Here is a 12,270-nt window from a genome sequence, read left to right on the forward strand (position 1 = left end):
CAGCTAACTTCATATAGATCCCATTAGACAACTGGATTTACAACAAGTTTTGTTTAATAAGAAATGGGCAAAGCCAGCTTCTTTTCAGAATCAAAATGCAGAACAAATGGAAAAGAAATTATGGTGTTGTACCTTCACAAGTTTGAGCCTCCACAAATAATGCAACCAAGTTTTACAACTTTAAGAGCTTCTACATACACTCCACCTTCACTACTTAGCCCCAGGTTTCCTCTTTGCCCCCAACATCTTATTGAGTTCCAAATGTTACAAAAAAGTCCTAGTTATTGCCAGAAACTTTTACCTCCCCCTCCTCCCCTCCCCACCCAGAAACTTCATAGGGAGGATGGAGTGTAATATGGAGCTTTACATGATCTCATGGTATTCACGAGGGCTACTAAGAAGCCTCTGTATGAATCTGGTTGCTAACGTTTCTATCGTATTGTGACATGACTCACGACTGTTTCTTAGAAATTGGGGGATGGGGAAAAAGGAGAAAATTCTTTAATAAAAAGACACCAGGTACAAAGCAACGTTTTACTTTTGTTGTGGTAAAAAAAAAGTCACATTTTACAGATAAAATGTAGAACCCTGAAATACTGACACATTCTCTTATCGTGCACAATGCTGAGGTTCTCTTACGAATCACTTTAAAACTGCAATTAAAAATGTACAAAAAAAGAAAAGAAAAAAATCAACCCACAAAGCTTCTAAAAAAGGAACCCGCAGGCACTTCCTCTTGTGGAATGTTTAAAAAGTTAGCCTACTAAAGAAAACAGTCGACTTCTTGTGAAGGTTTTGGAGAAATATGTATCAGTTCATTTATTTGGGTATTCAATAATATCCTTGGTGATAATGCTGACTCCATGGCTTCTGACCCCAGAATTGCTGCAATAAATGGATAAATAGTTAATTTTAACCTGTAATCACATAATTGTTAAACACTTCTTTTCCTGTAAGAAATGTAACCAACAACTAGTTCTCCTGGAACTTGAGAAGATTAAAGCCCTCTCAAATAGCAGCAAGTTCCTGAACAACTGAAGGCAGTTAAGTTCACTTCACAGTAGTAATGTGAAGCCAAATACTACATACCATTAAGACTGATAAGCCATAGCTGACATTTGATATATCAAGACCGTCAAGCCAGATGAAGCTTTCCACAGAAAACTATTTATAGTGATATTACTTAGCTTTAGAAGATTTTGCTATCCAGTTTTCATTACACATCTAGTTATTTCAGACAACTTTGAAACATGCAAGTTAACAATCAGTGAAAAAGTCAAGTTACAACTACTTACACCCTGCTGCCACTGGTTGTAGCCCTGAGATTGGTTTTTGTAGCCACGATTATTTCCCCTTCCTCTGAAGTTCTGTAAGAGGACAACAGTTTTTAACTACTTCATCTATACGGATTTTTCAGAGGTGTACTAATACCAATCTTTCTATTTCCACCAAAACATCACATACCATAGAGAATCTTTCAAACACAAGGTTATCAGGCCTACGTTAAAAAAACAAACAAAAACATCCCTAAAACCGCTAGCATACCAAAAGCCCCCCCCCCCCCCGAGTAACTGCTTCTTAAACACAGGGCAAGAATCTCAGAATTAATAAGACAGCTCAAACTGTAGTTGTCAGTGGTCTGGAAAGCTGGCTAATCCAGTTTCGACTCACCCTATTTCTAGTTGCTAAACTGCACCAGGACAACTAAAAATACAAGAGCTTGCCTATTTTTAGTTAGGAAGGGCTGTAGTGGCTACAAGGATGTGCTATCTGATCAGACAAAAGGATATGGGTCATACAACTGATAATAGAAGAGCTAGTCCACAAAGCTTCAAATAAAAGCTATGGTGCAAAAGGGACACTGATACTAGTAGATAAAACATTGCATTCCCCCTGTTTGTCAGTCTTAGACAAACCTGAGCCATGTTTACTAGCTTGGGCTCCATCTGCTGGCTCTTCAGTAATCCAAATTACATTTTCAAATACTTCCACTGATATTCCATCAGTTAAGACCTAGGCTACTATGTCTTTACTAGTTATGTTTGATATCAGATACCAAAACAAAGACTCTCTCCAGAGCTATTTCCAGAAAGTTCCCCAAATGCTTGATAAAGACACACCTTGGCCCTAAGGCCAAACAGTTACTGCTATTTGGAGGGGAGAAAAAAAGAAAAAATCAAATACAAGCCTTCACACACATGCCCTAAAAATCTTCATCTTTAACAGGACAGAGGTACAGTCTTAACATGGAACCCCCACATCAGCATCAGAACTGCTTTAGCAAGGTTCAGAGCCCCGAGCACATACACTAAACTAGAAAGCTAGGCCTCTTAGTGTGGGATTAGTGTAGTGCCACAACCAAGTTTGTGGCTATTCACAGCCACCATACCTTTCAAACACCACCATCCAAAGTACTGCAGTTCAACTAATAAATCCCGCCCCAAGCATCACCTGGTTGTAGTTTCCCCTGTTGGGCATTCCACCTCTGTTATAGTTCCCTCTGTTTGAGTAGCCACCTCTGCTTGGAAAGACAGGGCCACGAGGATACGGGTAGCCAATTGCACCGCTGCTGCCACCGCCACCGCCACCACCTCCACCACCTCGCTGAGGCATGTTGCCTCCCCTCCTGTTGTATCCACCACGATTGCCAGGGACTGCAGAGAAAGAGAGAGTTACTGCAATCAAGTAATTGTTAGGTCTTAAGTATTTCTTACCTGAACATTATTGTTCAAAACAATGATGGTATAGAAGACATCCACATTCAGTGCAAAAATTTCAGCGCAAAGATTGAAGTCATCTGGTCATAGTGAAAAATGGTAGTTTAACCATGCACACACACACACCCCCCCCCCAGTCTGGTACACAAGCAAACACCAAACCTAACAAAGCCTTGAAGCTGTGCCTCAAACCACATGAATAGTGTAATCCAGGATTTTGACAATCCCCACTTTTAAAGTTGGACAATTAACCTAGCACTAATAACTTGAAGTGACTGAAGTTGAAATCAAGGTCCCCACTACATAGTTGCAAATGCAAGTACTACAAGCTTTTTCCCCCCCCAGCAGCAGCAACCTCCAAAATTTACAGGCTTATTTCTAGGCTCACCTCCTCCTCTGAAGTTGCCACGCATGTTGAATCCTCCACGTCCTCTCTGACCCCTATTAAATTGATTTTTATTGCTCTTCTTGTTCTTCTTTGAGCCAGTGTTCTGTTTCTTTTCTGGTGGAAGAGATTTCTTACTTTCTTCTTTATATTGTTCCAAAAGCTTCTGAGCTTCTTCTTTTTGCAACTCTACATAGATTATTTCATCAAAACATTCTGCTACCTCTGGCAGTGTGAAGTTCCCTATAATTGCAAAAACACTGAGTATTCAGCATCTACATTCAGCTACAATCAAAGCCGCAATTTAACCACCTTTCTCCCATTCTTCCTCCCACCCCCTGCATTCCCTCAGCATAGGGACAAGATTACGTAATTCGAGCATTTAAGAAATATAACAGTGACAAAAGAAACAAACAGGTCTTCATGGAGTTGCCAGTACTGTTCCAAACCTTGAAAACATTCTGCCTATATCTTTTTTCTTTTATAAGCCTCCACTCAGAATACCAGTTTCTGCCAAATATGTCACTTATATAGGGCACTTTATGCCAAGACAGCTTTGTGCATCTGCATGAAGCATATCAGCATAACTGAGTAGTGTTAAGGACTGCAGCAGAGGGAACACAATATAGTGTTGTCCTACAAGTTACAATAGTCTTCCAGTTTTGTTTAAGTACAACTGTTTAAGATAAAGTGATTTTTTTAGAATTCACGTTTACTTAATCCTTTAAACAGATACTCAGCATCCTAAAACACAGTATAGGATTATGTTCCATGCCTTTCATTTTGAGAACTGCATGCTCTGGAAGATCTTTTCCCTCCACCTCTGCCTTCTTTTGTGTTCTTTGCTTGTAGTCTTCATCTTTTGGGCAAACAACAACTGCTTTGCGCTGGAAGCCTGCAAACAGGCACATTTTTCTCCTCTGCGCAGCTGCAGACACATTTGTCTGAAAAAAATGCAGTAACTTACTACACGTAGCTGTCATTGTAAGAGTTAAGGAAGTCAACTTATGGTGTATAGACTTCACCTCTACAAGAGCTTGCAATGAAGTTTACAAATAACTGGACATAAAGATGCTGCATAATGCAAAGTTACGAGCTCATATCCACGTGTTAAAACACTATTCCTCCCACATCCCATAAATCCAGAGAAGTTCAGACAAGCATTTGTAGTAATATTTCAACTTTGTGTCCCCTGAATGAGTAGTAAGTGAAACAACTGCTATTACAATGTAACTTTAATCCCATTTAATTACTGCACTACAGCCTATAACAAATTTCCTTAACCATTTTTCACTGAAGCTTCTACCTGATCCAAAATGAAATTCCGCTTCTTACGAGCTGCAATCTCAATGAACTTTCCAAGACACTGTGGAGCTCTCTGCAACAGCGTGTTAAGTTTTCCAGTATCTGCCATCTGCCGCTTAAAACCTGCAACCTAGGGAGAGAATTCCCAGAGTTAAAGTAGCCCTCATACATGCGTCTGACATTTTTATTTGCTAAATAAATGCTTTTCACCTCGCTTCAAGGATTGTTCAATTCCAGGTCATGGCTACAAACTCGTAACGGAAATTCCCAAAGCCTCCCTAAGACACAGAGCTTTATAAACAAAGAATCTAGGTGAATCAATACAGCCAGATCTAAGGTATACTCATCACATTACTAATTCAAAGCTAAATGTTCTGTTCTGAAGACAGTGATATGAAGAGAATCACTTAAATGGTCAACAACAGTTGACTATTTCTTCTATAGTACCACAAAAAGCTTCAGAATCCTGATGTGCCATGTATGAGCAGCAGCTCAGGAAAAAAGTCTTTAGTGGTCATTAGCTAACCAGTAGCTGTTCTCTTTGATACGAAGGAGCCACATGGCAGCCAAAGACCTTGGATTTACAGCAAGTCTTTAAGATACCAACAACTAAAATGCCATATTATCACTTACCATCATTTTGTCCATAATAGTATTTGTCCCAAGAATGTTGTATTTCCCAGGATTTGCTGCTGCATGTTTGGTAACCCATGTAGTCTTGCCAGCTCCAGGCAAGCCAATCATCATCACCACCTATGACGACAGGTTCTATACTTGAGATACTAGTTCAAAGATTTTCTTTAATATGCAACAGACCAGCAAGCCTAATGGAAACTTGAGTGGTGGGCGTGTAGGTGAAGAGTCAGGGGATACCAAGTATTACCGCCCCCAAACAAAAAGGTCAGAGTTGTGTAACAGTCTGCTTAAACTCCACCACTTCTGTTCATCTATCTCAACAACTCTGAGATTATTGACCAAAAAAAACCTTACCTCACAATCTTTCTTTTGCTCAGGTCCCTTTGGTCCTCGGACCCTATCCTCCAGTGGGACCTTCTGGATGAAGGTATACTCTTCAGGTACAGGAAAGTAAGGTTCCTCCTTCTGACCAAAGTTGAACTCAACTGCACAGTTATGGCAGAGAACATGTGGGAAGAGTGGCCGCCCATCAAGAACTTCCTTACTTATTTTGAATGCAACACCAAGCTCTTGTCCATTCTTGGAATATGAGAGTTCCACTTCATCACCATCAAAATTCTGGTTTTCAGACAAAGCATTAGTTTGGACAAAATTACTCACCTTGCTCTATAAAGTTATATTAGTACTTTCACTAAATTGGCTATATTCACTCAACTGAAACACAGTTATAACAAAGGAACTACTTAAAAGTTTTCTCATAAAATGTGTTACTGTCAATGATGATCTTGTTTAAGATCTGATTTTTTAAAAAGGCTCTAAAGACATTTGTCTGAATAAGAAATCTCAACATGTTGACAGCAGTCACTGTTGATAAGGAGGAGGTAGAAATAGCAGGTACTATGTTAAAAAACTTGTCTTGCTCCAAGTTTTTCTGTATTTGATTTACTGGTTCTCACATCAAAGCAGTCTAAAAATTCAGGAATGTTTTTCCTCAAAAGAAAAATATAAGTGAAAACTTACAGCAAAACATCCAATCACATCATTTTCATCAAACTTCTCACCAAAATCTTCAGTCTCACAATTGCATGTCTTTATTCCTTTTAGAGAATACCCATAAGAAAATTCTTCTTCACCTGAAGAAATAATTTAAACTTATTAGAAGTAGGCATTTTTACCTAATCTTTTAGAAATACAATGACTTTACAGGTACTTAAGTAAGCAGCTGTTCAGAACATTTTTATCAGTACCAGAACAAGCTACACCCCTAAACAGCTCATTCTTGTAGTCAAGAATACTCTCACTTGAGATGGGACAGCAGTGTTTCTCCCATCCCCGTTTTAAGAGCCTTATGCTGCTGGTTCCAGATACATGCTGACATAAAGCTGAACTGGCAGATAAAGACATGAGTAAGTATTTTTAAACTCTGAAGACCTGATTATGCACTCGTATACCTGTAATGTAGTTAGTCAGAAAGGCTTTCTGAATTTAGTCTCCAGTAGCACTTACCCCTCCCCATTTTAATGGGAGTTTAGCAGACATTCAGCCTATGCGACAGCTGATGAAGCTGCAAGGAACAAGCTAACAGGAAGTGTCAAACACAAGGACTCTGGTGGAACTTAAGTACTTAACTAGAAAAAGCTGCTGCTGCTGTCAGAACATACCAATTCATATACATTTCCCAAAATGATATGTCTTAGCAGCAGGTATTAGTTACAAATAACTTTTTGATCGGTTCCCATATATCTAATGAAGTTGTACTTCTTTCTTCCTAGCTACTTTCAGAAATGACGATTCTCTCCCAAAGCCAAAAGAATGAGAGTTATCCAGGATTTTTATTTCATTGGTTAAACCCTATACCACACCCACCCTTAAAAAAAAAGGGCACCCCTCCCCCCTTCCTACCACACTACATGAAAAGGCAAAATCTTTAATCTTGTCAGGTCTTCAGGAGTGTTCTCCACAACCCATACTTGACCACTGGAAGAATTAACTCTCAAATCATGTACTCTTCACAGGCCTGAATACTTAACAACTTTATTTGGTCCCAGTAATAAATGTTCTGGCACCATGTCCAGTGAACAATTCAAGTTAAGACCACTTCTCAGAGCACATGGACTACAATCACTAGGCTTTTCCCATCTGCATAAGAAAAAATGATGCAAGACTTCAACCACATCCACAATAAATAATACAAAAGTAACCAAATGTTAAGTCTTACCAAGCAACATTCCACTTGTGTTCAGTGACCAGCCAACTCGCACTTCATGTATGTCAATGTCTTTTGTATACAGGTGTTTAACAGGAATCTTTTCTGTAACCTATTTTTAAATTATTTGTTAAAAGGTATGTAGTATTTATTAGACACAAGAAACACTAAGGTAACATCTGGAACCTTTACACTTTGATTACATCTTTGCTAAGTCTGAGTAATCACCTTCTGCAAAAATAAAGCATGCTTAAGTAGGTGAAACCACAAGCCAACGACTAAATAGTTACATCTCCTGTCTGAGCAATGAAGACGCAAGATACCATACAACTTTCAAATCACTTAGTCATAGCAGTCCCTCTCAGTAGCCAAAAGCTTTAATCCTTTTGATACTGTATTAAAGTCACAAACAAGATGTCTAAGTATTTTTTAAAAAAATCACTGCCATAAAGCTGGGATTAACAGTAAATTGCTTTGCCAATAAAATGTGGTAATGGATAAAAAAATGCTTTACATAGACTGGGGAAAATATGACACTCATTCCTTTCCACAGTAAGCAGACTTCCAGGGCAAGTTGCCAGCTTCCAAAAACATAACCAGATTAAAAAAAAACCCACCTAAAAGAACTAGAATCTGTAGACAACCAGCCGTTTTATAACTGCCTTCAAACTTCATCAAACTGAAGCAAAAAAACCAGATCAGCATCCTACCAGTTTCCACAACTATATGAGTCAGGTGACTGAAGCGAAACCCATTTGAGAGTGAACAGGGCAATAAATACTGACATCGATTTCACTTCATCACCCTTCCAAAGTTATAGGTACGAACAGACACAAACTCAATGCAAGAGCACGGAGAACAGGATCACTACACACTCATCATGGTAGTGGTTAGATTTGAAAGTACTAGAGGAAGAGAACAGAGTAAGCATTTATATATACAGGCACATCATATGCAAAGAAGCCTTTAACATCGCTAAGGCAAAAAAAAAAAAACGGCAAGCTTTATGCCTCCTGTTATTCTTTCATTAAGAAGTTGGAGAAATCTGTTTATTACAAGGCTGACTGCTCTTTGCCATTCTTAGCCTTTAGGAGAACTCTTGCTCTCACATTCACTATGTACACAAGCCAGAATTATTCTGGTTGGAAGTGACCTCCGGAGGTCATCTAGCCCAAATCCCTGCTTAGAGCACATCAAACTCACAGACCAAGTAGGAACAGAAAAGAAAATTCTGCTGGGGTAATTTATATCCCCTTTAAAAAAAAAAAAGCTTTCTGTAATCAAGCAAACTTCTGACTAGCGAGTATCAAAATTCTTTAAGTGTTGATGCAGGAAGTGCCAAAGAAGATTCTTGGTTCAAAAGTGAGACCAGAAGTTTCCCATTCAGGGAAAATGCAAGCTGCTTTTTAGATTTTTTTTTTTTTTTTGGTTAAATGGAAGTTCTTGTAAAAGAGGAACGAGTTTTGCAAATTGAACCATCTTTTATCAAGAATCATTTCACAGGCTTATAAAAGGCCTTCTGAAAGTCCTGTTCACCTGAATTAGTTTCAACTAAGTCCAAAAAACCTGACAAGTATAAATAATATTATATTTAAGCATGCAAAACGGTCTCCCGTAAAACATCAGTTCAACTCACCTTCATCTCAAAGCAGACTTTGCCTTTAGAAACTCCATAGGAGGCTCTCCCCCCAGCCCAAAGGAAAGCAAAGCTTTCCATGGTCAGAGAGGAAGCACTAAACCGGTCTCTTGAGATTTTAAAATGCAGGTCACAGTTATCTGTTGACATAAAAATCATTCTGTTTACTCTTATTACAAGATAAAGTACAGCTGTCCAATTTTATGCATTAAAGGCGATTTCAGCTTTCAAAGTGATTTTTAAGACAAACCGCCAGCAAGTGCTCAGCATCTTTCAGGAAAGCAACTGAGCACATACCTAGATGGAGCTGCAGGCTGAAGCTCAGCCAGAAATCTTAGGGAAAGCTAGCTAACAAGAGTAATTTTCACAGTGCCATCTTGACTTCTGTCATCAAATTCCCTCTATTTTTTCCCATCTGCTTAAAAAAAACTCAATTTCATCTCATCTATTTAAATCTTTTTTGTCAGTTACCTGAGAGACTTACACCAATATAAAGCAAAGGACTCTGCATCATGCTCTCTGCATCATTTGCTAGGTACCATTTTTGAAGTCATCTTACCCCTTGTGCCCAAACCTAAGGGCACCTGAGAAGCAAATAGGAGCACAAGTATTTTTAAGTACTGAAAGTAGTACTGCCTTTGGTTAATATAGTCAATTAGCAAGTCCAATTAGATTAAGCCAATTAAAATGAAGTCAGCTAAGTCAAGTGCGGATAGGTTAAGCACACAGATTGTGGTAAGAGAACCTACTTCACCTAAGAAACACGATCTACACTATGAATTCACCTATCGCTCTAAGAACTTAAGAGGTATCTTTGTTTTACAGACATCTTCAGAGCCACAGGACTATGAAATTTCAAATTAGTCTTCTAGTAGGTTTCAAAAAGACATTGCAAAATGGTAACACAGGTGCAGGGTATAGCACTTCAATTCCCCAGAGCAAAGAATCCATAGAAGAAACTCCAAACCTCTTTGACGGTTACAAGGAAGGAGCGAAATGAGCAGGCAGCGAGTTCTTCTGCCCTGGTATAAAAATCTGCATGCTGCTAGAGTACACAGAAATGCAGTCTTCCCTGTATTACTGGTAACTCTCATGCATGAGATCTTGTTTTGTTTGCATACAGCCAGCCACAGTTGCAACTACAATATCTGGTATTCATGTGTTTTCTCATTAGTACTCCCAAATTTTATTTGTGGCATTGAAACCAGATAAAGCATACAAAAGAAACCCACCTGTGTAGGTTACTTTTAGAACAACAAATGAGAACAGAATTTGAAGTTACATCTTCCTTGTAAGACACAGGTAATAAAAAGCACTTAAGAGTGCTAAACCTCTTATATGTCTGGATCATTATGGTCCAGAAAAGAGAGCGCCAAGTTGTTACACAATTCAGACTTAAAGCTATGTTGGATTCTGGTATCCAAGCTGTCTGTTGATACTTTAGAAAAACCTTCTACTAGAAATAATAGCAATATTGGAAAGTAGCTACTACTCAGTTATTGAGAAAAATCAGAGGCTACTGCAAAGGTGGCTACTCACCAGGTTAGCAGGTAGAAACTTGAGATTTAGTTACCAAAATGTCAAGGATGGCATATTCAGCAATTTATGTGGCTGTAAGCTAACACCTCCTTCCATTTCCCAAGGTTTCTTGAGGAAAAAAACCCCACCTGGAACTATTGGCAAAGATGCCAGATAATGCCAAAATTTAAGCCTTCCTTCCATGACACTAAGAATCCAACAAGTTCAAGCATCACTTATTCAAGTTTTCTACTAGTGCACTAAGTCCTTATACTTACCCTGAAGAAAACAAATGCCAACTTTGCCCCAGTCATGGTACATCACAGTAACATTTACAGCCTGTTGCAAAAACCTCCACTGTTTGCAGGTCCTTGTCAATTTCCGTGCCCTTGCGACCAATTGTCTCTGCCATCCCATTTGCACAAATCACAACATCCCAACACCCCACCCCCCACAAACTCCCAGGTTGCATGAATGGGTAATTTTTCATGAGGCCTTGCCTGATTTTTTTGTTAAAATTATTAGAAAACATAGAAAAAAATACTCCACTGGTTGGTACATGAATAGGGCCTCAGCAAGTCATGCCGGAAAATCACTTCACAAATTGTACTACTGTAACCACCTACACTATTGATCCTCAGAACTTTCTGAAGGGAAAAGCTCATGTGCTATACAATTAGTTTCTCAAGCTGCTTCCAGGGTGTTCTATGCTTACGCTACACTTGTCCAGCTTAGTTTCCATACTAGATCAGCATTTTGGTTAGTATTTCTTCAGAAAACTTTAAAAAAAAAATCAGACTTCGTGGGAAAAATCAAGCTTATTACTGCTAATATAAAGACCCATATATCCTTCTGTTCTTTTGTATACTGAAAAGAAAACTTAAAAAAAAAAAATCAGACTTCATGGGAAAAATCAAGCTTATTACTGCTAATATAAAGACCCATATATCCTTGTTCTTTTGTATACTGAAACAGGGTGGAAGCACCATTTCTCATTTTTTAAAAAAAGTTACTTTGTTATGAAAGTCAACATGTGTTCACCCCACATTTCAGAAAGTGTGGGTTTAAGCATAACACCACAACTTTCCAAAGTAAAGGAAAGCATGTTTACTCACAAGTATCAAGACAAACCACTGTGTCATCAAAATGTTCATCTTCTTCTTCAACAGGTGGTTGAGGGGACTTGGCCCTGTACAAAACAAAACCAAAACAAATAGAAGATAATAAAGCTACTCGTATTTTCACTGTTGAAATAGGCATCTCTGTACTTTGCTTGTTGTCATTCACAAAACGCTGCCCAGCGTCAAGTTTATGTACCTGCTGTACTTATTTTCCTCAATGTATTCAAAATATCCACGGCCATGGTCTTCACGTGGTCTCTTCACTCCCCTCTTTTTCTCACCAGGTTTCTGCTCCGTTTTAGCATCTCCTGCAACAGAATTAATGATTTATTTTAATTACACAAAGTAACTCTTTAATCGGGAACAAAATCCTATACAGCAAGTCCAACTTTGGAAACCGTTAGAACCTACAGGACAAGAAAAGCAGTAATACCCTAAAGAAGAATTTTGCTTTGTACCAGGACAAAAACCCCTATCTCGAATTTTCTCAGAAGGTTAAAAACTTGTCTGCTACATCATCTCTGACCTGCGACAGAAGCGGCCACCACACCACGCAGCAGCTGGTACAGTCCCCGATGTCAACATTCCCACAGAAAAGCCAGACCGCTCCCAAGCGGTGGAAAAAAAAAACAACCCCTCACAACAAAATCGGACAAAAAAGCCCTCCCGCCCCGACCGCGGGGCGCTCCCGGCCGCTCGCTCGCAAGGACACCGAGCGACCCGCACGACTGCGCCTCCTCTCGGCA

The 12,270-nt window shown here is 39.1% G+C and overlaps 1 protein-coding gene across 1 annotated transcript; it reads right to left on the bottom strand.

Annotated features, from left to right (window-relative positions):
- Positions 1-36: 36 nt before the first annotated feature.
- HNRNPU (heterogeneous nuclear ribonucleoprotein U (scaffold attachment factor A)) lies at positions 37-11,832 on the bottom strand (the record flags this gene model as incomplete). The annotated part of the gene is made up of 13 exons (XM_010294225.1): positions 37-885; positions 1,296-1,367; positions 2,452-2,654; positions 3,106-3,345; positions 3,878-4,046; positions 4,409-4,537; positions 5,041-5,160; positions 5,398-5,661; positions 6,064-6,176; positions 7,262-7,361; positions 8,886-9,025; positions 11,519-11,592; positions 11,721-11,832. Coding segments are annotated over 13 exons (1,790 nt in total), but the record flags the coding sequence as incomplete, so codon positions are not given.
- Between the last annotated feature and the right edge of the window lie 438 nt (positions 11,833-12,270).

The sequence above is a fragment of the Phaethon lepturus genome, unplaced genomic scaffold (assembly GCF_000687285.1).
Source record: "Phaethon lepturus isolate BGI_N335 unplaced genomic scaffold, ASM68728v1 scaffold51419, whole genome shotgun sequence".
NCBI classification, from domain to species: domain Eukaryota; kingdom Metazoa; phylum Chordata; class Aves; order Phaethontiformes; family Phaethontidae; genus Phaethon; species Phaethon lepturus.